This window comes from Tachypleus tridentatus, chromosome 13, assembly GCF_004210375.1.
Source record: "Tachypleus tridentatus isolate NWPU-2018 chromosome 13, ASM421037v1, whole genome shotgun sequence".
Taxonomy (NCBI): Eukaryota; Metazoa; Arthropoda; class Merostomata; order Xiphosura; family Limulidae; genus Tachypleus; species Tachypleus tridentatus.
In genome coordinates this window covers 39,719,672-39,746,740 of record NC_134837.1, presented here as the reverse complement: position 1 = coordinate 39,746,740, position 27,069 = coordinate 39,719,672, and the positions used below count along the sequence as shown (strand labels likewise).

Below are 27,069 nucleotides of genomic sequence, written 5' to 3'. Positions count from 1 at the left end.
TAGAAAGTGGGCGTAACAATTACAGAAAGAATTGCAAATGACAAACAAGTATCTAACTCTAGAACTCAATAAAAAATCTTTGATATTTCTATAAACCTAGCTGATTTTCTTTGTTGGAAGTCATTATTGATTCTACGTAGAAATCTACATGAAAAAGATGATTTCATTTGGGATATATCTGGAGTTGTTTTAAACAAATGCTTGAAGGCTTTACTTATAGATATTAAGATACACATTTTAGGTCTTCATCTAGCTAATATTTATCTCCGTTTAAGACGTTAAACCATAATACCTCACAAAATATTTTCAATGATCGTCAACTAGGATACTTGAATAAATATTAAATGAAAGGAAAACAACCAACCCTGTAATTTGTGTTACACTTAAAATATCATATAAATGTTTTCTTTACTTTAAGTTCTCGCAGTTATTAAAAAATCTCCCAAGACTTTTGTATTCAAGAAATGTCTTGAAAAGGCACGTGCAAAATGTATAATTTACAAGACCTATTCCGAGAATGGTGATTGTGTACACTGACTCATTTTTACGAAACATACAAAAATACTGAATATTCGGTTAATCTTATAAAATGTCTCTACAAAACTTACTTCGGAATACCTAATACACTTTCAATAGCTATATTTCATAAAGATAAAAACAACCACTAAATCAAAATATCTCGACTGGTGTTCGTATTGCCAATTTCTAAAAACCACAGGAAGATAATATTATCCATACAGTTCAATAATATGAGGACTACTTCACATCAAGGACGTTCTAGAGTTCACGTTAGTAAAATAACCTAAACCTTGACATATAAAGGAAATGATCTCATCTTTTCTTTGCATTGTGACTTATGCCAGAACGCACAAAGAAAGATCTGCATTTTCCCAACTATATGACTTCTTCCATGTTGTATACTAGAGCAGCTTAAGTCACAAAACCCACATTAAAAGATCCGAGAATATCCTAACCATATGGCGTCTTGTACGTTCTACATTAGAACAGCGTAAACCAGAATTACAAAAAAAAAAAGATCTCGTTTCTCCACAATCACTTTATTTCTCCCATGTAATAAATTAGAGCGAATTAAGCCAGGATCTAAGATTTCCCCAACCATATGGCTTCTTTCTTGTTCTTTATTATAACATCTTAAGCCAAGGTTGAGAGATCTGAGCTTTTCCACATTATTTTATTCCATGTTCTACATATTAGAAGAGTTTAAGGCAAGAGTTTAAGAAAAGTTTAACTTTTCTACAATAGTATGGTGTCTTTTGTTAGGACTTATCATATGAGACCTGAGTCCTTTTCCATAGCAACTTGGCTTGTTTTACAGTAAAGTGACTTATGTTAGGAGAGTTAAGAAGAAAAGACCTCAATATTCTTCAACGCCAATATGACTTTAGCTACGTTCTGCAACTTCTTGACTGGAGAATCGACCCATTTTCAGGTGACATGAACATTCTTCACACTAATAAGATTTTAATAATTTCCTACAGTAAAGTGATGGAAGTCATAATGCAAATTAAAATAACATAAATACTTTTCCACACTAATATGGCTTTTATCATATTCTACAGCAAGGGTGATTGGAGGTTTTGATCCACAGTAAGATGGCATGAATATTCCTTTACATTAATATAGCTTTAACCATACATTACAATAAGGTAACGAGAGCCTTGATCCACAGTAAGATGGCATGAATATTCCTTTACATTAATATAGCTTTAACCCTACACTACAATAAGGTAACGAGAGCCTTGATCCACAGTAAGATGGCACGAATATTCCTTCACATTAATATAGCTTTAACCATACATTACAATAAGGTAACGAGAGCCTTGATCCACAGTAAGATGGCACGAATATTCCTTCACATGAATATGGCTTTAACCATACATTACAATAAGGTAACGAGAGCTTTGATCCACACTAAGATGGCGTGAATATTCCTTAACATTAATATGGCTTTAACCATACGCTACAATAAAGTAACGAGAGCCCTGAGCCACAGTAAGATGGCATGAATATTCCTTCACATGAATATGGCTTTAACCATACAGTACAATAAGGTAACGAGAGCCCTGAGCCACAGTAAGATGGCATGAATATCCCTTCACATTAATATGGCTTTAACCATACGCTACAATAAGGTAACGAGAGCCTTGATCCACAGTAAGATAATATTAACACTTCTCCACACTGACATTCTAGAGTTTTTCTTCAGGGCGATATTACCTAACTAGTGTTACACATTATGTTGATCTGACCATAGACGGTGGGAAGATCATCTGAGCAATGGTAAGTTGATCTAAATATTGATGTCAGCATTTATAAAAGGGGATTATTTCAGACACAAAATAATTCCATAAAGTTTCAGTGTTTTAAACTGGAGTATACCTCCTATATTCCCTCACTGGGTAAACCTGTGTATAGAAATAAAATATCTTGTTGTAATAATGTAAGTCATAACACATACGATTACGAATATTAATGAAATACAAAAATATACTGATAATCGACTATCATCTGTCAACATAAAGAGAAACATTTCCTTACACTCACCAATTTCAAGGTTTATTCATTTTCTATTGTTTGAGAAACAAAACTGTTACTGTGCTTTCACAATCAGGTAATATTGAGTAAGACTTGTATTGGTTTTAACGTGTATTGATATAATTTGGTATAAGTTTGGACTATTGTGAACAAAGTATATTCTTTATTACCGCTTAATATATCTAAATGTATGCAAGATATTATCTTCCTACTTTATCAGTTATTTTACTCTTTGTTTCGGCTTCAAACAATTTAAACAATCAAAACTACGTATTTAGATTCCGTACGTAAAATGCATGCAGTTTAAGTCTTCAATGTTTTGGATAACTAGCAACAATCTGCCTATTTCGCCTAGTTTTTATTCTCTATAAGGAACAATCCGATGTGACAAACGGAATACAGATGTACAATATCACATGTGAATAACGATACACGAACTTTTTAACTGGAATGTAAAGACACTTAGAATTAAAAAAAATGTGTAATACAACGAATACAGATATTTTGCGAGAATATATGTAAATAAGGTTTGTTGTAAGTTAAGCATAATGGAGGTACGAACTGTTTTTTTCCATTTCGCATTTCAAAAAGGCAATGATATACTTCTATTCCTATTATGTTTATCTTATCCCAACCCACCAGATAAACCTTGATGTTCGGCACTAAATATGGCGCTATAATAGCAGGTATAGTTTAGTTGACATATTAGTACTCGACTCATTATTAACCATCATAACCCCCAGTAATTTAGTATTTTGTTCACTACTACAAAGTTACAAGGAAAAGAACATTCTACAGGGCAATTTTGTAACGTAAATAATTGTGTAAAAACGGCTCGTTTGGGTTGAGAAAATATTTTACGTAGAGGAACGTACAACGGTTCGACCTTCTTTGGTCATCGTCAGGTTCACAGATGATGACCGAAGAAGATCGAAACGTTATTTGCTCCTCTACGTAAAATATTTTCTCAACCCAAACGAGCCGTTTTTACATATATATTTTTCTCTACAAGTGGCTTTTTCTCGACATCACTGATTATATGTAACTAATTATTATATCATTAGCTGATGGTTGTTATGTATCAAACACAATGTGAGTTGAGCATATGTTAACTTTACTTTCATATATCTTTCAATCTTACAATATAAAAGAAAAGGACTACGAGAAATATGGGGTACAAAAGATTTAACACAGTTTGTGTGATCGATAATTATGAAAGTTAATCTTTAACACTAAAACGATCCAAGCAGCATTAACTAATTATGCAGTTTCTTTCAGATAAGACTCAGAAAGATAAAAATAAAATAGTTTTCAAGGTTTAATGCATTCAATTAAAGTTGTAGACTGGAAAAAAAAGGCATATGTTATAACTAGATGGCGCTGAGTTCTGTTAACATGATTTGAAAAAAAAGTGTTATCGAAAACGAAAGTGCATTTTACATACTTTGGAAGATAAGTCTAAAGTTTTGTTCAGATGGATAGCTACGACACTTTCAAAGTTTAAATAAGACAAAACACTTACTTGCAAGCAACGATGAGACGGGTTCGAGACAGTTAACAACTCGTGCTTAGCCTGTACATCATTTTCCAGGTCTTTCCAGCCAGCATTGCCAATGTAGCTTAACCCTGAACGTTCATCATGGCAGTGATCAAGCGCTGAACTTGTCCACCCCTTAGTTTCCGGGCAGCTGGTTTGTGGTTGGCAAAATTCGTATTGGTCATCTGGCTAGAATTGGAATTTTTATTTTTAAATTTTACTGAAACAGATTATTGCATGTCATTTTGCTATATCGTGTAACTTTTCCAATGGACACAGAACGGATTTTTGTCTTATTTTAATTTGTGGTCCTCTCTAAAAGTTATAGTTTTATTACGCAAACACATACAACTAGTGAGTTTTGAAGGAAAAATTAAATGTTAAAATAATAACGTCATACATAAAGATAGCGCCACAATAAAACTAATAGCACTTGATCTATACGTCATGCTCGTAGGCATCGGACGGTAAATACTATATATATAACATCATCTTTCATACGTCTGAAGAGAGTTATATTATATCTTACCTGTGTTGTGCTTCTATACAAAAAAAGGGAATTCTTATATGTAGAAAATTTATTTTAAAAAAGTAGCTTTACGTTAAAATGCATAGACTCGGTCGGAGTGACAGTTGGCTGAAAGAAAAAACGGTCCATATGTCTTGCTGAGCCACTTTTAGTCATTCTCTTTTGGACTGGTAGAAAAGTCGTAACTGAAAGAATCAGACACAAACAGAAGTGGTATAAAAATCTGTCTTTTGTTCATTTGATTTTTGTAATTTTATTATTATTTTATACATACTTGAGTGTTTTAAAAGTCAGTTGACTAAAATTCAGTTTGTGTGTTTTTTCAGTTGTAATAGAATTTCGTACTAGGAACGTGTATGCTTTTCGAGTGCCATCTAGTGTTTAATTACACGAAATTTCTTAGATACTTCGTTATAATCTTACAAATAGTCAAAATCAGAAAAATAAAATAAATTTCAACACTGATTTTCTTTAATAACATAAGGGCATAATTCAATCACCATGCTCGCTTATCTCTAAAAGTTTAGTCTCGTATATTATTAGAGACTTTCTCAAAATAATTAATATTCTGAATATTAAGAACTAATAAGCAGTATTAAGTTCTATATATATATACATGTATATTTATACATTTGTTTTCAATGAAGCAGTTGATTGCTTATGTTTCAATTGAAAAACAAAGACATTAATTTAGGCCTAGTAGTGTCTGGTGGTCAGTGCCCTCGACTCGCAATTTCTAGGTGGCGGGTTCGAATCACATTACCAAACATTCTCTCCTTTTCAGCCGTGGGAGTTTTAATATGACCAATCTCATTAGTTATTGGTAGTAGTGTTGACTGAGATTTCTCAGTCTAAAAGAATGTTAAAATGCAAGTAGAAAATAACTGCTTATTCAAAATTTTTTTTTTCTTGTTTTCGATTTCAAATCAAGAAAAATAGCTCAAAGACGAGTTACGTGGCAAAAAGCAAGAACAATAGTGGGTCAGGAAATCGAACGTTACACGTTTTTCGTGTGCGTCTTTCTTGGTTGAAAGGCTTGAATATTTGAGTGTTAAGTGGGCTGTAGCTTTTGTGCTATTTATGCCAGAAGATAGAAAGGAATGATGACAATGAAACACTGTTTCGTCTTTCCATTTGTCCAATAATGCTCGAAGATGGATGTTCTTCGAAAACTGAGCAAATAATTAAAAAAAAAAACATAGCCGAGAATTTTTGGCGACTCTTTGATTTTTCATTTTACCTATAAAATAAATGTAAATCTCCATTTTTGTAAGAGGTCATTTTTCATCTAAGAAAATCACTCTGTTGTCCAAACTTATATTGTTAATGGAAAAGGGAAACTTTATTTATTTGATTCATTTTCTTAAGCGCTCGTGTCTGGGCAAAAGCGGAAGTCAGTGTGTATATATATATTTTTCATCCAATAGGATGGAGACTCGTAAGTCTTTTTGTCAACTTTTTAACGTGTTAAACCATGAGTATCAAGAGAGAAATCTTAAAACAGCGCACAGTCATTTGATGCAATCAGGTGTAATAGACGCTAATATATTATCGGGAGAAGAAAGAATATAGATTATTGGAAAGCTGTAGGTCTTTTGATTAGCTTAAAGATCAATGCTCTATCAATCATAGTTCGTTTTTGATTGTCACCAGATATAGATCTCTAGTGTGTCCATAGGAGGTCACGTGAATTATTCTTTATATTTATTGATAACAGTGGATGTGAAAATACAAAAAGTTCTCAAAAAATTATATTTCTTAGTTGAACATAAAATGTTTGTTTGTTTCGTGCAAATCAACTAGAGGGCTATCTGACTAGTCGTCTCTAATTTTGAAGTCATAAACTAGAGAGAAGGCAAGTAATCAACACCATACATTTCTCTTATGGAGCAGAATAGTGGGATTTGACCGTCACTCTTATAACGAGATCTAAAGTGCAAAGTGCGATTTTTTTAAATTTGGTGGTAAGGAGACTCGAACCACGAAGTATTAACTCAACAGTCCAGCAAGCTTTCTTCACTGAGCAGGTGTTGGATCCATAAATATGTGAGATATCCTCAAGTATTTTGTATTTGTGTTATAACACGGGAATATGTTTTATTTTATTATGATAACAAAATTTAAGTTCCTTCAACTGGACTTTAGAAATTACAATTTAATTTCTGTTTTTGATATTTTATAGCAAATAGTTGTTCTACTTAAAGTCGTCAGGTTTTACTTAACTATACGATTAGAAAATAACCAGCTTATAACACTTTCACGAACTGTATGCTCTTCTCACATATATGTTCTAAACACAGTTCTATTTCTTCATACCTTTCAAAAAGAGTGTGTTTAAAAATAGCTTGAAAACAAACTTTTACTGCATGTTTGAAAATAATGCATCTTTTAATAGCACAAAAGAAAATTTATTATTTTTGTTCGTATATAAGGAAATAGTAGATCTTTTAATAGCATGAAAATATCTCTTAATCATTGTTTCTGGAAATACTACATCTTCTAATCAAAGCTATTTTATCATTGTGTTTAAACTACTATTTTTTTTAATTGTGCAAAACAAAATTTCTATTCGTATTTGGAAATAGTACGTGTTCTAACGATATAAACGGCATTTGTCTTTCTTATTGTACAGAAATGCCATATAACCTAATCCCGTAAAACAATTTTTTATTCTACTTTCGTGTCTGAAATGGTCACTTGTTATACATTATTGAAATGGTTATACTGAGTAAATATGAATGTATGGAAATGTCTACTTGTCAAATGCTTCCTCTGATATTTAGAAATACTTCTCAGCGTGTGTGTGTGTGTGTTTCGTATAGCAAAGCCACAAAGGGCCATCTGCTCAGCCCACCGAGGGGAATCGAACCCCTGATTTTAGCGTTATAAATCCGGAGACATACCGCTGTACTAGCGAGGGGCTTACTTCTCAGCAAAATTACTATTTGTAATCTACCTATGTATGTTTCACATTAGCTTGTAAAAACAAAGCGTCCTGGCATGGCCAGGTGGTTAAGTTACATTACTCGAAATCTAAGGATATCGGGTTCGAATCCCCGTCACACAAAACATTCTCCCCTCTCAGCTGTAGGGGCGTTATAATGTGACGATCAATCCTACTATTTGTCGGTAAAAGAGTAGCCCAAGAGTTGGCAGTGGGTGGTGATGACTAACTGCCTTCCCTCTAGTCTTACACTGCTAAATTAGGGACAACTAATGCAAATAGTCCTTGAGTGGCTTTGCACGAAATTCAAAATAAAGCGACAGGATCGAAGAGCAGTATATTAACTCTAAGATTTACGTGGTCTGTTGTCTTAAATATTTAGAGAAAATTTCTCACATCTTGTTAATTCATATACTTTGTACATTGTTATTGTTTTGAAATTCATGTTTCATTTTGGTTACTTGTCCTTTTGAATATGTAACGAATAAATGCTAGGATTAGGTTTCAGTCGAGTAATTTTAGCATTACATTTTCGGATCAGGACGTAACCTAGTGATTAGCGTGCCAGTTTGCGGGAAAAAAGCCCAAGATTCGAGCTGCATTAAGCCTGAAACTTAAGGTCCTGGATCTGATATTTTAACTCATGTATTGGATAATGTACCATTTTTTCGAAAATGTCAAATACCGACTGTGAACTTGTCTACATGTTTCTATTATTTTACTTAGGATACTTTCACTTTATTTCACTAACCGTATATTTACTTAGCAACAGCAAAGAGCCGTTATATATATATATATATATATATATATATACAGTCCAATGTTTTAACGCCGAAAGAAACTAGAGTTTACTATTCGTGTATTAATCATGTGCAGTTAAATATCAGATTACATCTTCCAAAATCACCACTAGAGTAACATGTCGATTGGCTTGTTTATTTAATTTTAGACAAGGTATTAAGACATCATAATTCAATACTGAACGACTCTACAGTTTTAGGGTAACATAAAACACTCGCTCATTGTTACCATACAGGTCTTTTTCAGTAGCTAATAAAAATGTTCACATTATGTTCTAACACTTGGAGTCGGTGCTGAAACCAACTCCACTGAAGAGTTTGAATTGTTATCTTAGTAACAAACAGCTATCATAGCTACTTTACTTTTCCAATTCTTGACAGTTATCGTTTCACAGTATGGAGTTTGCGGTTCAAAACGCTCTACGTGCTTTCCATGATATATGAAGTATCAAATATAAAAACCTATGTTAGTGAAGATATAAAAGCTGCTTTTTACCAAAGCTTGAACGTTTTTGTTTGTGCATCCGTAGGACTGCATTTGAAGATATTTTGTGATAAAAAAAAAAACATTATTTAGATGTATAAGTGTCATTTTTGCACAAAGTGATATATAAATTAATATACGAAGTTGTTGAGAGCCTAATAGCTGTAAAAAAATGGATTTAGAATATATGAGAACCCGAAAATATTTATCCTAATTGAGCTATTTTTATTTATTCTAATTAAAATATTTTTCTATTTATCCTAATTGAGCTATTTTTATTTATTCTAATTAAAATATTTTTCTATTTATCCTAATTGAGCTATTTTTATTTATTCTACTTAAAATATTTTTCTATTTATCCTAATTGAGCTATTTTTATTTATTCTAATTAAAATATTTTTCTATTTATCCTAATTAAACCAATTTTATTTATCGGAATTAAACCATTTTTATTTATTTTAATTACATTCTTTTCATACCCCCTAATTAAACTTTTTTATTTATCTTAATTACATTCTTTTCATACCCCTCGTTAAACGTTTTATTTATTTTAATTAAATTATTTTCATACCCCTAGTTAAACCTTTTATTTATTTTAATTGCATTCTTTTCATACCCCCTAGTTAAACTTTTTATTTATCTTAATTGCATTCTTTTCATACCCCTAGTTAAACTTTTTATTTAGTTTAATTACATTATTTTCATACCCCTAGTTAACCCTTTTATTTATCTTAATTGCATTCTTTTCATACCCCTAGTTAAACTTTTTATCTATCTTAATTAAAATATTTTTACTTGTTCTAATTAAAATATTTATGTTGTTATTATTTTGAATTAACTATAAAGCTACACAATGGGCTATCTGTGCTCTGCCCACCACGGTTATAGAAACCCGGTTTTTAGCCTTGTATGCCCGCAGATATTTTGCTGTGCCACTGTGGGGGCTATTCTATTTATCTTAATTAATTTTTATATCCCCGAGTTAAACATTTTTATTTACCCTAATTATGTTATTTTTAGTCTGTCTCAATTAAATTATTTTCTATTTGTAGTAATTAAACTATTTTATGTATCCAAATTAATCTCCTTTTTATTTATCGTAATTAAACTGTTTGAGAACTCAAAGAACATTGTCGTTATTCACCATACATATATGTATTTCTAACCATCTGTAGATAATTATTTGGGAATGAACTATTCATATAATTTTGGTTAAAATCAGTTTAAGAGTGGATATTGTCGAATCATTAATGAACTCGAAACAGTATAGGTAATTGGCGATTATAGGTGACGCACATTTATGCTACTGACGTATCACATCACAAAGCTGTATGTTTAGTCATTACACGCCTGTAACTTAGAATTCCTTGACTGATTTTAATAGAGTTTCAACTCCAACTCTGACTGCTGTAGTTCAAATTTCATGGTAAGATTTTGAAATTAATACAAATCTTGCACAGAAGAGCAGTCGAAATGTTTTGATACACATTATTTTGCTATCAAACGAGACATGAATAACGTGTTAAATATACGGATAATCTTACTGTAGTGATTCAGTACAGTTTAAAAAGCCTTATGTTTGTATAATATAATTTTATCTTAGTTATTGAGCTACATTTCTGGAACACCCAAGTACATTATCACTAAGTTTTAGTATTATCTATATAACTAGAGATCAACACAAAATAGTTATTGTATTGATTTGATACTATTAAGCTTTTAAATAAAAATATTCACATTAGTATTTTTCCATTAAGTTGGATGGCTGTTTATTATTAACTTTTGTAGCTCAAAATCTAACATATTACAGAAATCTCCTTTAATCCACATTGGATTCAGTACAGGAAATAAGAAATATGAACTGGTTGTATAGGATGTGCGGAAGAATTTATAGCATTTTATACATAGCCACGTAGAAAACCTAGACTGATACAATGAAGTATCTTACGTTTATAACCTTATTGGGATAGTATATTAGAATACAAAAATGCTGAGCATTTACTATGGTTAAAATCTTAGACTGTGATTCATGTTATAAATAGAATCGACATACCACACTGTAACCTGGAGTTAACGTCATAAGTGAAAGCTCTGTTATAAGCCACATAACAGACGCAACACAATACTACCTAGAACCCACATAGATGTTATAATATTTTTTAGTTTCAGAGGATAATCCTGTTTCTAAATCTCCTTTTAAGATGTTTTCACAACACTGATTTTTAGAAATATTTATCGTCTTTAATCTATTTTGCTATTAAGCCTTTCCGCTTAACATCTTCCAAATTCAGTAACCACTTTTGAGAAGCTTACACGGATAGAGATAAGATTCTGCTAAATCAATTATAGCGCCTTCTCCTCTCCAAGGTAAGCAACCTTATCGATGTTTATTTGTTTTGAATTTCGCGCAAAGCTACTCGAGGGCTATCTGCGCTAGCCGTTCCTAATTTAGCAATGGAAACTAACGCCTCCACGGTTGAAAGGGTGAGCATGTCTGGTGCGACGGGGATTCGAACCCACGACCGTTGGATTACGAGTCCAACGTCTTAACACGCTTGGCCATGCCGGGCCAACCTTACCGAACCACTATCGTGAGATTTTATCTAACCAAAGACTTAAAAAAGACATTAGCGAAAACAAACGTAACGTAACTCTCTATATTTTCAGTCTAGAAAGAAATTTCATTTCGTCTTTTACAGTATCAGTTATTCGAAAATAGCAATTTATGTATTGATATTTCATAACACTACTTACAGTATCATGTTTCTTTACGTCTGTTGAAACATCTGTTATTGAAAAGATACCTGAACTTTTACCGGTGAATTGAAAAGCACACTTCGCTTCATATAACTGTATTTGTGAATCGGTGTGGAAAATAAATGGTTTTCTTCTTTGTTTAATTTGATTTGGTGTTATTTGTTGTGAAGTACAAAATTACAGAAAGGGCTCTATGTGTTCCATCCACCACGGGTATCGAAATTCGATTTCGAAAGGTATAAATCCACAGACATACCACTGTGTCATGTGAAAAAGGGCGATTAGCTTGTTGTGAACTTTTGTCAGATTATCTTTGGGAAATTAATTATATTTTGTTCTTTTTTTATGAATTTCTTGGACTGCTTTTTTATCAATGAATAGTGGGATTGACCATCATATGATAACACTCCCACGGCTGAAAGGCGAACATTTTTGGTATGACGGAGATTCGAACCCACGACCCTCAGATTACGAGTCGAGTGCTCTAACCACCTGGCCATGCCGTACTTCGGTACTTGAAAGTGTTCTGTCTTTTAAAATCTAATAAATAATAATGAAACCTATTTAAGGTGTATTACGCGACTTTTATAAGGATGTTATACCTTGTTGATGATTCATAATTCTATTTATTATAATAGATTATATAATAATTATACTCAAGTAAACACAGTTCATTTTATTTTTCGTTCTTCTTTTTTTCTTATAATTTTTCTTTATTTTCACCGTCCAGTGGCAGAGCGATATATTTGTGGGCTTACAACGCTACAAACCTGGTTTTGATACCCGCGGTGACCGGAGCACAGCTAGCCCTTTGTGTAGCTCTGTGCTTAACTGCAAACAATCTTTGCTTCAAGTCTAATGCTATCTTTTATTAGATATAAGCATTATGCCTGCCTTAGCGTAAATTTGTAGGTGAAATACCACCTTATGGCTTCAGGGCGGCACAAAATAGAAGTTGTTTCTGACAGCTATTTAAAATAGACTGTTATAAATAAATATCAATACGAAGTTTTTGCTTTTGAAATACGTGTGTTCTCTAAGCAGTAGAATACGACTCTCTGACCTATTTTATAAAAGTATTTTGTTTTGCAAGTTACCTATACTAATTCGTATATAACAGTGACATCTGTAATGCTAAATATCCTTCTAACGTTTAAGAATACCTGTTATTCGTTTATTTATTTTGATTTACAACGAATTTGAATTTACAATTCCAAGAGAACACACATATTTGTTTGTATATAAATAAATGAAACTCACGCCATGTTATTTTATTCTATATCATTTGCACCTGAAATATTGTTGTTACGGTTCTGAATCTAAAACCAGAGAAGGCCTATTTTTGGAGCCTACAGTTATATTGGTAAAGTAATAATTACTTCTAAAGGTGAAAGACTTTTAAAACAGCATGGAAGGCTTAGTTAAATCATATTAATTATGCGACATATTCTGTGACATTAAACCATGCGCTTACAATCAAACACTCGTTTATATATATATATATATGTAAAACTCAAAAGTATACCAACTAGAACGTTATTTCATGAAATTGTACTCACTCGGAGAATTGTTCTGTATGTTGATCAAGTCAGGTTCACTAGAGGTCACGGCCTTGCTGATGGTGAAGTCTTGAGTCATTGAGTTACACCTGTATGTTGTGTTTTAAATTTAAAGGTATCAGAATAATAAAAATACAAGTTTATAAACAATTTAGGAAAAATTACGATTTTAATATAATTTATTAAAATAGTTAACGGCAATTAAACACATAATATTACAGGAGTTATTATGCAGTATAGCAGATGATTTAACAAGGTTATAACACCTTTATCAAGGACAAGTTCTTTTATAGCAGTACTTTATAATGGAAAATATGTGTTTTAACCATAACGAGTGATTCAATTAGTTATGAGCCCCTCCTCTTTAAACGTTCCTGTGTAAGCTTGTAATAACAGAAGAAAGTTACCTGTCATCATTCGTATATATGTATAATGTTTTCATGAGCTATAATATCTCGCCTAATTTAACTAAGTGGTTTCTGTTTCGTTACATATTTTCTGTTTAACATTATGATCAATTTCTCTCACAAGAAAAGTCCAGTTAGTGTAATTAACGTGTTATAATCAATGTGGAGTATTAATTATATAAGTCAGGTAAGAATGCGCTGGTTACATTGTACTTTTTTTTCACGCTGTGTATACAAAATACTCCAGGCTTTCCATTCTAAATGAAGTACAGCCATAAAATTCATTAGTTATAATGGCAAAGTATCAAAATATCCAGTTTTAAATCTTTCCTATTTGAACTACACATGGGATCCGTTAAACGTTAAGTTACCATGGAATTTAGTATTTAAAGATTAATTATTACAGTAGTGCTTATTGCTGGGTTTGTAAAGTCGCCCTTGTTATCTTTATCACTATTATGATGTGCAATAGTTTTATCTACCACAAACGAGCTAAAACCGCAAATATTAGAAAAAACAACAACAAATATACTACACGGTAGGTTTGGAAACACGTAAGCTAACGTGGAAAAATTCAAGACATTTAGATACAATGATGTTCACAATGAAATGTTCCTTTTGCAATACTTCGGCTTAAGCTATAGTTGAAGTTAATCGAGTTTATTTCTTATTCTCGTAATCCAAATTCGTCCCTTAAATGCTGTTACTTTGGAAAAGAGTTTCATTAAAACATTTAATAAAGTTACTCTCATCTAAGCAGTTGTCTATATAGAAAATGTACACTAATTCTTACTAATCGATTTCAAACTACTAAATGACAACAATAGACTCGTCCTTTCGACATGAATAGTCTTTTGTCTCGAGAATTACAATTTGGCATTAAGGTTATGTAGTCCTTAAGAACCAGTTCAACTCTTGTGAAAATTAATTAATCAGAACTTAGATGAAGCTTTGAATTAATGAAAAGTTTTACTCACACAGTAAAATGTACAGCACGAATTTTGTATTTCTTTTTTACTTTCTGATCATCACACATCCCTTTTAAGGAACTCTAAAGGTATTATCTTATCACTTTCGTTTAGAGTACGAAATCATTATTCTACAATATTGTATTTGCTCTAATATTACTAAGCCTCTTTAGTGGAATACCCTAAGATTAACTGCTTCAGTAAATGTTACATAAGTAAAATTATTAGAGAAAGTGTATAATGCATTAGTTCATGCAACCCGCTCTGCGCGTGGTTTTACTAAAACGTTAAATCAAGCGTTATTGTTTCCAGAATTCAGTTTTCAATAGGAAAACTTTCCATCTTCAAAGCTGGAGTGCATCTTCTCAAATTGCGCAACCGCTAACTTTGATTGCAGCAGTCTTAATTTTAACCTCAGGTTATGTGTATGGAATTAATCTTATATTATCTTATAGGTAATATGGAATATTTTTAATACCTTCACTCAGGATTCGCACCATATAATAAACACACATATCTATACAGTTAACGACACGACAAAATAACAACCGAGAGAATTATTTACTTTATATTACACAACCACACTTCTTTGCTAGGAGTAGGTTCAAATGAGGTATATAATTCACAGCATTATATTAGTGAAGTGCTAGGAGTAGATTCGCGTGAAGTATATACTTCATAATACTATACTAGTGAAGTGCTAGGAGTAGGTTCATATGAAGTATATACTTCATAATACTATATTAGTGAAGTGCTAGGAGTAGGTTCATATGAAATATATATTTCATAATACTATACTAGTGAAGTGCTAAGAGTAGGTTCATATGAAGTATATACTTCATAATACTATATTAGTGAAGTGCTAAGAGTAGGTTCATATGAAGTATATACTTCATAATGCTATATTAGTGAAGTGCTAAGAGTAGGTTCATATGAAGTATATACCTCATAATGCTATATTAGTGAAGTGCTAGGAGTAGGTTAATATGAAGTATATACTTCATAATACTATACTAGTGAAGTGCTAAGAGTAGGTTCATATGAAGTATATACTTCATAATGCTATATTAGTGAAGTGCTAAGAGTAGGTTCATATGAAGTATATACTTCATAATGCTATACTAGTGAAGTGCTAGGAGTAGGTTCATATGAAGTATATACTTCATAATACTATACTAGTGAAGTGCTAAGAGTAGGTTCATATGAAGTATATACTTCATAATGCTATATTAGTGAAGTACTAAGAGTAGGTTCATATGAAATATATACTTCATAATACTATACTAGTGAAGTGCTATGAGTAGGTTCATATGAAGTGTATACTTCATAATACTATACTAGTGAAGTGCTAAGAGTAGGTTCATATGAAATATATACTTCATAATACTATACTAGTGAAGTGCTAGAAGTAGGTTCATATGAAATATATACTTCATAATACTATATTAGTGAAGTGCTAGGAGTAGGTTCATATGAAGTATATACTTCATAATGCTATATTAGTGAAGTACTAAGAGTAGGTTCATATGAAATATATACTTCATAATACTATACTAGTGAAGTGCTATGAGTAGGTTCATATGAAGTATATACTTCATAATACTATACTAGTGAAGTGCTAAGAGTAGGTTCATATGAAATATATACTTCATAATACTATACTAGTGAAGTGCTAGAAGTAGGTTCATATGAAATATATACTTCATAATACTATATTAGTGAATTACATCAAGAAGGATCGCCATTTTGTCTCAGGGCTAACGATAAGAAGAACTCATGTACCGTTAATTTGAACACTGTGCTTGTTTTTCAGTTAAAATATTAAAGCTAGTCGATAAAGCGTTTCCTTGAAACATCAGAAAATTCTGATGAGAAACACTTAAGACTGATTCGAAAAAACAACATGCAAACAGAAATATAATTGCTTTGCAAATCCTAGAATTAACTCAAGTACGTTCTTATCAGTGAAACATAATTACAAGGATAACCATTAAAACTATAAAATAAAACATGGCATTTGATTCTTTTATCATTGGTAAAAAAAACGTGTGAGAGTTAGAATGTGAAAGTTGCAGGAAATAGACGCCAGTTTCAAAACACAATAATGTTTTATAGTGTGTAGATAAGATGGTGACTGATGTGACAAAGTTTGTTAACTAAAGTATTATATGATACTGCAAGAAATTGACGCTAGTTTCAAAACACAATAATGTTTTACAGTGTGTAGATAAGATGGTGATTGTTGTGGCAAAGTTTGTTAGCCAAAGTATTATATGATACATATTCTAGAGGTCCGTATCTTTGTTTGAATTGAAGAACAATGCTAAGAAAAGGGCTATCGGTGCTTTGCCCACTACGTGTATCGAAACCAGGTTTCTAGCATCAGACGTCCGTAGACATACAGCTTTGCTACAGAAGCCGTACCTTGCATAAAGCATCATTAGTAAGACTCTTTTAATGCTTAGCACAACATTGTAAAGCTAGTGGTTAAAAAAAGCAGAGTGCTATGAAACAGAGAAGTGTTCGGGCACTTGGGTGTATTTTTCTTAAATCCCTGTTTAAAATGATTAATGGTCACATTTTCCAGTTGTTTTCTGTGTGCATTCATCATACACCTGTTTGCATTCATAACCAATTGACAGTGAAAAACAGGGAATTATCTCTGGTATTTAGGCTTCAAGTGTTCGAATATTAAACCTTCATGCTAGCAAGTTTACTGGGCTTTTCAAGTACGTTTTAACTTTCTATAAATAAGCACATTTACGTAAAACGCTAATCTGATATGAAATGTATTATCGTTCTTTAAAACTTTATTAAAATTATTTATTTAATTTCAAACTTCATTCTGAAATCATTTCCAGCCAGTGGCTGAGTTTTGGTATCACGCGAATCGTCTAATTAGCACTGAGTAAAGCATATGTAGTGTGGTTGACATATTGACATTTGCTATCACTCATGACGTCTTAGAACTCCTAAAGTAGATCAACGCTGTTAAAGATAAGATTAAATAGCTCGCTTGAAAACAAAAACAATAATATGAGGGCGCGCCAGTTCATTTAAATGAGAGTAAAGTTAATTCAGATAAAAACAAAATAGATAACAGTGTCAAAATAAATTAAACAATGTTGTGTTATTAATTCTGATTTGTGAAAGACTTAAACAAAATTAATAATTATTGGAATTCACTTGTTATACAGATTTACAAATTAACTATTGTTGTCCATGAAAATCAATGATATATATATATATATCGTCTAGTCCACTACTGTATCCGTACCAGCTTTGTAAACCACGGTCCTGGACGAAAGATCTTATGGGTGCTTGATGTAGCAGGTGTAGCGTGGTTGACATATTATCTTTCGACATAGACTTTAACTGCTTTGTTAAAAATTATCGACAGAGAAAAGCAGTTGTTTTATGAATGATTATTGTACCAACGACTTCAAGTTGTCCTCTGATGGATGAGCAGTAAGCTTACGGACTTACAACGCTAAAATACAGTGTTCGATTCCCTGCGGTGGACACGGTAGATGTGTGTGATTTTCTTATAACAAAGCCACATTAGTTTATCTGCTGAGTCCACCGACGGTAATCGAACCTCTTATTTTAGCGTTGTATATCCGTAGACTTACCGCTGTACCAGCAGGGAACGACAAAATAGATGTCCCAATGTGGCTTTGCCCTAAAGCAAACAAACAAATAAGCTTTACATTAAGTATGTCAATAGATATGCATGTTAAACAATGTTAGGTGCAGAGTGTCAGCATAAACCTTTAAAAGTGTGAACATGTGAAACCCACAATGAGTTTGTGTTCACAGATCGTTAAACAATTCATCTTTGGACACATTTCAAAGTCAAAACGTTTCATGCAAAATTGTATTGTTTTCTGTTGTATTTATTATCAATAAAAACACAATATTATAATTAACATATCGCATCATAGTTTCTTTTCAAAGGTTATGTGTTTAACAAAAACAAGAATCACTTATTGTTTAAACAAAAACAACACAGAAACGAAAATTTTCTTACTTTTCATTTTGATCGTATCCATCATCTGAAAGAAAAGAGAAGGAATATAGTATTATAATGAACAAAATTTCATCATGTACGTTTTTACATATATTACTATAATTCAATGTATATTATTAGCACAAATTGGCCTTAATTATTAAAATAATTAGTAGACAAACTAATCTAAGTAAAAGTGTGCATCTTTTAATTTTGAAGTATTGCATTAGTAGCTGCCTCTTATAGATCTTACTGTTCAGACTGAGCATAGCCTAATAGTTAGCGTGCCCTGGTTTTGAATCCAAGGAATTCTGGTTCGTTTCTTGTCTCAACAGAAATGCGCTCAACCCTTTAGGACCGTAGGTGGGCTATATGATTGACGGTCGAACCCCATTACGTGGTCGGCTGAGAGTAACCCAAGAATTGCTGGCTGATGCTTGAAACTCGTGCAGTTTCTGTAGTTAATCAGTTCATAGTGTTAAGGATATTTACCCACAGGTGTCCCGTAGTGTAGTTTGTTTTCTTTAATCTTAAACAAATAAAACATTACTGTCCTTCTAAGGCAGACACTCTGACGTAGGCCAGTATGATGTTATCTCTACAAAGAATTTAAAACTAATTTCTACAGTAAACATTTTTTAAAACACAAAAACATGTTTTTCTTTAGTTTGTATTGTTTAGTTTTAAAACTGAGACTATGATCAGTTAGAAATTACTTTAACCAATAGCATTATAAGTTTATATATAACAATTTGCCCTCCAATAGCGTGTGTTTTTTTTTCTTATAGCAAAGCCACAAAGGGCTATCTGCTCAGCCACCGAGGGGAATCGAACCCCTGATTTTAGCGTTGTAAATCCGGAGACATACCGCTGTACTAGCTGGGGGCACCCTCCAATAGCCCAGCAGCATGTCTGCGAACTCACACTCTTAAAAACCGGGTTTTGATATCCGTGGTGGGCAGAGCACAGGTAGCCCATTGTGTATCTTTGTGCTTTATTCCAAATAATCAATACTATTTAATTATGGAACTGTCAACATACAACTCATGCATTGCAATAAACGTCTTATAACAGCTGTTCACTTTATAGGCATACTTTTAGTAGGAATAGTGAAATTCCGAATGTCACGTTGCCCAGTTTGTCTGTAAGATTTTATGTAATAACTGTTTAGGTCGTTGTTTCTTTTTTATAATAAAACTGATCGTGTTGTTTACAGTAATATCTAATCGTGCTGCAATTTGTAATTGTAAAAATCTGTTTCTGAAACTTTCGCTGTGTAAAGCTCTCATTAGGATTGTTCAAATGGCAATAAAACCATAAAAAGTAAAATAGATAATTTTCTCCAAGAAAAGCTGATTTTTTTAGCAATACAAAAATACATTTTGTAGAGTTACGTTCTGTAATGAGACAAAACTTTTTCATACTTAACGTTGAGAAAGGTAGGTCTAGTTGACACAGATATACATTTTAGAAAAATATTAGTCAATTTCAACTAAGACAACCTTGTTTTTCTAGAAAAGGTAATTAGGTTTGGTTGCCTACAGATGTGATAAATGCAGTTAATCTAAGGATGTTTGAGAGAAGGCTTAACAAATATTGTCGCCCCCCGCTAGTACAGCGGTATGTACAACGCTAAAATCAGGAGTTCGATTCCCCTCGGTGAGCTAAGCAGATAGCCGCATGTGGCTTTGCTATAAGAAAAACACACAAACACGCAAATATTGAATGAAAACTGGTGACGCTGAGTGTTTTATTTTTATCTTAAATTTCCATTTAGTAAATGGAACGGTCTAGATGAACCAATAAGCCCGTTGTTGTCTGTAAGTTATATGTATATGCAAATATAGAATTCCGAAATTTTCTTTTCTAAATAAATATCACTGTGGTCCGCACAAAACGTGGAAAAGAGTCATAGTTTTAAAAATGGAATAGATTTTTTATTTGGTTGGATTGATATCGGTTCGCTTTGTATTTACATATCTTTGGACTAAATATTACCTTACGTTCGCTTCCATTACTAATCAATTATTAGGGCTAATTTTTATTTTTATTTTATTTATGTCTGAAATAAATATTTTAGTGTGAATAATGAATTTGACTGCCTTATAACAACAGGACTCATTATGTTAAAACAAAAAATAAGAAGCGCAAACAATTAAACACTTCAACTTTCATGCCTGTCTCATTAGATAAGTGTTGTTAATCATTTTGCTAATACAGAGTGAAACAATATTCCTTAAAACATTCCATTGTATTTTGTTTTCATTATGGCTGTATATAAGCTCAAGAGATTCAAGTTTCACCATTATTTCTTTTTAGTCAATTATCTTAAACGTATTTAAGTTTTCTAGCAGCTTTCTATAGTATGTAGATTAAGACTGATCCTCTGAAAAATTATCAAATATTTTTCTTCCATTATTTCCGAAGAAGGAAAAGAAGGTTAACACACCATCTTGCGGTGCGAATGAGAAACATTCTTAAATAAAAAAGAACGTAATATTCGTTAATTATGTTTTCCGAGTCCCAAAAGTGATTTAGTATTTTTTTTATTGTAAAATTGATTCTTACGCTTTTATTTAAGCTACGCTAATTGAAAGGAAACTAATTCTAGAAAGTCATTACATTTAAGGAATTTCTAATCCTTTATTATATCCAGTTGCATTTCTGGTAATTATCCCAAGAAATAAAAATCAAAAGCCATTCAGGTTAATAGTTCTTCAGAGTTTATACTTAAAGTATATTGAAATTCATTATTATCAATTGATCAGATGACGTTAAAACAAAGTTGGGAAGAATAGTATAGAATGTTTATTCTTTGTTGTAATGTCATCTAATCAGTTGATAATAATAAATTTTAATATACTTTAAATACAAACTCTATATAACTAATTACCCGAACAGCTATTTTTATTTCATTATAGAAAGCTTATATATGTAAAAAGGCTTGTTTGGGTTGAGATTTTTTTTTTTACGTAGAGGAGTGAACAACGTTTTGACCTTCTTCGGTTATCGTCAAGTTCACAAAGAAAGAAAGAGGTAACTGACCAGAAGCTGGCCACATGTTTGAAAGGGGTTGTGTAACTGAGTGTCGGAATGTAGAGGGCGTGCTTAGATTTTTAAATATATAATTTTATATTATTTATTTTATTATTATCATTATATCATTTTTAATATAGGTATAAAGGTGTTCCTTTGTGTTAGTTTATTTCGGGCTTGAGTTGTTTTATAAGTAAGGCTTCTTTAATTTTGCGTTTGTTTATGTTTGTTTCTTTATTTAGTATTTTGGTGTTTTCTATGGTTATGTTGTGTTTATTTGACTTGCAGTGTTCGAAAACGTGTAAAGGTGACTTTTTGTGTTCTTTGAATCTGGTTTTTATTTTTCTACTTGTTTCTCCAGTATAGAAGTCGTAGCAGTTATCACATTATATTTTATAAATAATGTTGGTGTGGTGTTTGTCAGTGTAGTTTTTACATAGTATAGACCTCTGTTTTGTGCCTGGTTTTTGAATAAATTTGGTATTAAGTGGAATGTGATATTTTGTTACTAGTTTTTGCCAAATGTTGGTTATTTTAGTCACAAGGACCACGAAGTTTTGCTACAAATCTTTTTAAAAACTATTTTTTTCTCTGCTAACACTAACAATTACATAGAAACCTATACAAAACGTAACAATATATATTTTGTACATATTTATAATACTACTCACATCATTTCATAGGTTGTACGTTTTTATTTATGAATAGTTTAAAGTACAGCTTACCAACAAAACTGAGTAATACATTCATTTTTAATATTTATTTAATTTTTTTTGTTCGAAAGTAAAGACAGAAAGTACAAAAATTTTACGATTTGTTTTCTTGCTTGTTTTTGAATTTCTCGCAAAGCTACACGAGGGCTATCTGTGGTAGCCGTTCCTAATTTAGCTGTGTGAGACTAGAGAGAAGGCAGCTAGTCATCACCACTCACCGCCAACTCTTGAGCTACTCTTTTACCAACGAAATTGACCGTAACATTATACGGCTGGAAGGACGAGCATGTTTGGTGCGATGGGGATTGAACCCGCGACCCTCAGATTACGAGTCGAACGCCTTAACACACCTAACCATGAGAGGTTCCAAAATTGTAGGATGACGTAAAACCAGATATTTAGTTAAATAATTGTTACTAGTATTTATTTTTGTTGTTCTGTCATATATATTCTGTCATTTTATTTAAAAATAAAAAAAAAACTTTGTAAAAGCCACAGAATCTTACAAACTGATTTGTTTTTGCTCAAAATTTCGGCTTTTTCTTTCCATAATACACTCTCTCGCTCAAATAAGAACTATTGCATTCAAAAAATCATTATACACAAAAAAATATATCATACATGCGATCGTTCCTATTATAACAAAGCCCATGGTACATACGTAAACAATATAATGCAATAATTATTGGTATATAAAAAAATAACACATTATGTATTAAAATGAAAACATAAATGAGGAAGTTAAATAAAATTAGACAAACAGAGTAAATAATGTTGAAGTTATTACCTAAAAAATAGTTAAACTTAAGAGAGATGTTGTCTGTTATAATTGTTATTGTTCGTTTATATTATTTCACAAAAAATGATTCCTTAATACATCGATCTAAGAAATCGTCGGACTTTTAAATGTTATTGGAAGATCCATCTTTGGTATGTCATAATTCAATGTACAGTGTTTAGCCACTGTACTCATGCTTTATTTATGTTCCAAATGTGTTCATCGATACGTTAATGGAAGAGTTTCCTCGCATAAATTGTATGATTCTGATAAATGCGTAATGATTAAGATTCCCTGAAGTTCGCGGTCACTCAAAAAAATTTTACTTGCTCCTAAGCCATTAGTGTATTGTTACAATAATGAAACATTAACGTTTATGTACCTAATGGGTGTAAAAAGAATTAAAACATTGTTATATATTTTTACCTGAAGTTAAGACATTGTTTACTTCATTACCTGCAGTTTTCTGTTCCCTAGTTCTTCGTCCTCTGAAGAAAACAACAATAAACAAGGCCATCATACCCAAAGCTGCCACGACTCCAAGAAGAATGCCAAGAAGCGGTCTTAGTCGCGGTGACTTTCCAATACCTAAGTATAAATCACTTGTAAAATTAAACACGAGCTTTTTTATCAAATTCAAGTTAAAATAGACACAAAACATAGGAATTTCTTTTGTGAGTTACTTGTTTATATACTTCTACCACGCGTTTCTTCCATTGTTCTTTAACCTATAAGTTATATACTGTGTTCTTTAACGAACTACATAAATAATATAAAATGTAATACAACTTTGGGTCTTTTATAGCGTCATGTAATATTGTATCAAGATGTGATAAAAACTTGATTTTAATTCCGTGAAGCAAAATTATCGGTTATAAACTCAAAACGTGTTTCTTGAAATTAGATGGTGTACTATTATAAGAAAATATCGATTGTATCGATTATTAAAACGGTGCCCCCAATGGTACAGTGGTATGTTTGTAGACTTATAACGCTAGAAACTAAATTTAGATACCTGTGATGGGCAGAGCACAGAGAGTCCATTGTGTAGCCTTGTGTTTCACTTCAAACAAATAGAGAAAGCCCTCTCTCGGTAATGTTACCGAGGATGATAGTTCTGCTATATTTCACGCGACATACAGGAATATTTAGGTAACCAAGTGACACACGTGCACTGGTAATAGTTCTGCTGTATTTCCCGCGACATACAGGAATATTTAGGTAACCGAGTGACACACGTGCACTGATAATGACAACTGACACTGAGCGTTTGTTAGATTGACTCCGTGATCATGTAAATAAAACTTCAAGAAATATTTGTTGTACTATATAGTTTTGTTCTTCCTTATTACGGATACGGCATAGCCAGGTGGTTAAGGCGCTCGACTAGTAATTTGCAGATTCGAATCCCAGTCAATCCAAATATGCTCGTTCTTTCAGCCGTGGTGGTGTTATAATGTGATGGTCAATTCCACTATTCGTTGGTAAAAGAGTAGCCCAACAGTTGGCAGTGGGTGATGATGACTACCGGCCTTCTCTCTTGTCTTACAACCCTAAATTAGGGACGGCTAGCGCAGATAGCCCTCGTGTAACTTTGAGCGAAATTTAAACCTCTCTTATGAGATGTCTATGGTGCACTTTCTTTTTCTTAGATTAAACTACATTTTATAACTTCTAATAACCATAAGTATAAAATTCTTTAAATAATCTGTAATACTCCATTCAGTCAGACCAATTTTGAATTAGCCTCAGTATTCACACCTAAATGTTATTTATCACCAGAAATAAAAGAACGTTTACATAGGTTATATTATTCATATCAAAACGCACCATTAGATAAAAGTATTTATTAAATATTGCATAAAAAAACCGTATGATCTATTTGAATGATACCTATAAGAATTCACCCCAGTGGTTCAGCGGTATGTCTGCGAACTTACAACGCTAAAATCCAGGCTTTGATAATACCCGTGGCAGAACACAGATAGTCCATTGTGAAGCTTTGTGTTTAATTCAAAACAAAAACAACCTATAAGATTTAATTACAACTGTTAAAGTGCTATAACTCAGCTTGAATTAACTCAGAACATAATATTACTAGAATTATACATCAATGGAAAAATAACTTAACTTAATTAGTTCATAAAAAAGAATAAACGTTTTCCATGTGTATATTGTTTGTGGGATATAAAAATCTATTTTTTAATATGTTTGTAATTATTAAACAAGCTATTTATATGTCGCTTAAATAATTTGTCCTTTACTTATCTTCATTAAATTACAATCACAAAGGCAACAAAAAGTTTGTTGTATTTTTTATATTTTTTTATATTTTTCTGCCAAAAAAAAGAAATTTTCCTCGATTGTATGAAGAACGATGCAAACCGACATTTTCTGAAGATAATTTTGTTACAAAAATCCTTAGAAAATCAAAGAAGATTAAAAGAGAAAAAACGAAAATGGACCTAATGGAGAATTTTCGAGAAAGAGAGATATAAAAACCCTATCTCATTTTGAATATAATAATGTTTTGCTTTTCAAAATATATTTTGACGAATGTAGTGTTGGTTTGCTTTTATATAAGTTCAAAAAAGAAGCATTTGTTTTAAAAACTGAACGTTATTCAGTGCGGTTTTCTTTTAAAGATACAAAATATTAATATGACGTTCCAAGCGTACTTGGGAACGTTTTCAAGCCATAGTAAATGGACAACAGGAGAAAAATTGAAATATACATAGCGTTTTAAAATTTAAAAAGAAACACCAAATGTAACTTGAGGATACAGCTCCACTGTAACTTAACCAGATTTCACACTTACTAGATTCCGTCTTTAGAGGTTCTAATGTGTGTGAGGTCAATGCTATAGTTCCGCTACGTCCCTTGGCATTTGAAGAATACAATAACAGAAGGAGACGAGATCCTGAAGGAAGAGATGACAAAATAAAATGTGGAGTATTGGATTTCGTTATGTTGGCTACGAGTTGCTTGTTTGGTAAAATGTAAACTTCTACATGAAAGCGTTGCTGTAATCCTCCATCATCACCATGGGAACATTCGACGAATATCGTAGAATTCGTTGAGTTCGATATATTACAGTTATTTGGGGACTTGGTGGACCTGCAAAAATAAAATAAACTTGTTTGTTTTACCTTAATCTTATCTAAAAATATTGAGTACGACACGAGTAGAAATAAATAGCATCACATCACATGGGCGTTATAGAGTCGCGTGAGTTGATGGATCAATGGATTTGTGGATGTGTGCATCACTGGATGATTTAAAGGTTTAGCATTTTAAACGATGTTTTATATAATCGTATAGAAAAACAAGAATATTAGATTTCTGCCATATCTCTGAGTAGCAATATGAACACTTGGGAGATTAGGGGGTATTTTTTTAAAAGATAAAACACTAAAATCTATATGGGTTGTTAAAGATTCAAGCTTGAAAAGAGACGAATGATATATGTTTACAGAGGTAGAAAAATAATGAACAGTGACTTGTATAAGCAGTTCAAATTCCATAGACATTTATTTTTCATATCTCCGGAAGGTTAAAAAACTGTAAAAACATTTATCTTATATCCAATACTATAAAGCTTATGCTGCTAATATGCTTTCTTAGCAACTATATTCAGAATTATTGGTAATATAATATTCAGGATAATAAATTAAGTAAAGAAAATGGATTCATTGAATTTTTGACCTTGTTATTTTCATCTAAAGGCGAAATGTATAAGTATAAGAATTTTGTTAAATGTTTTCGGATATATTGAAAATACCCTCTCAATGACGCTCATTAAAACCTATTGCAGAGACGCCAACTATTTCAAATGACTGAACGTAATGATTGTGGACAGAGCCCTTTATCATTTGCGGTTACTAGGCCTGACCAATGTCTCTAAGCTGTTTATTATTATATTATTATTATAACTATTATTATTTATTACTGCTATAGATTGCTCATTTATGACTGTGTTTTGTGTATTTAAT

At 32.0% G+C, this 27,069-nt stretch overlaps 2 protein-coding genes across 3 annotated transcripts in view; both read right to left on the bottom strand.

The window, feature by feature from the left end:
• Positions 1 to 26,089, bottom strand: LOC143239018 (uncharacterized). The gene is made up of 7 exons (XM_076479748.1): positions 25,896 to 26,089; positions 23,534 to 23,665; positions 18,572 to 18,596; positions 13,167 to 13,255; positions 4,695 to 4,807; positions 4,079 to 4,282; positions 1 to 2,426 (listed from the first exon to the last, which is right to left on the bottom strand). Exons 2-7 carry the CDS (start codon positions 23,595 to 23,597, stop codon positions 2,385 to 2,387), a joined length of 537 nt encoding a protein of 178 aa, XP_076335863.1. The 5' UTR covers positions 23,598 to 23,665; positions 25,896 to 26,089; the 3' UTR covers positions 1 to 2,384.
• The window catches only part of LOC143239017 (contactin-5-like), a 49,620-nt gene continuing 48,627 nt past the window's right edge, over positions 26,077 to 27,069 (bottom strand). For both annotated transcript variants that reach the window (XM_076479745.1, XM_076479747.1), the window contains exon 8: positions 26,077 to 26,194. In XM_076479745.1, the coding sequence (XP_076335860.1) occupies positions 26,085 to 26,194 (110 nt within the window). In that variant the 3' untranslated portion in view covers positions 26,077 to 26,084. The remainder of the gene's footprint in view (positions 26,195 to 27,069) is intronic.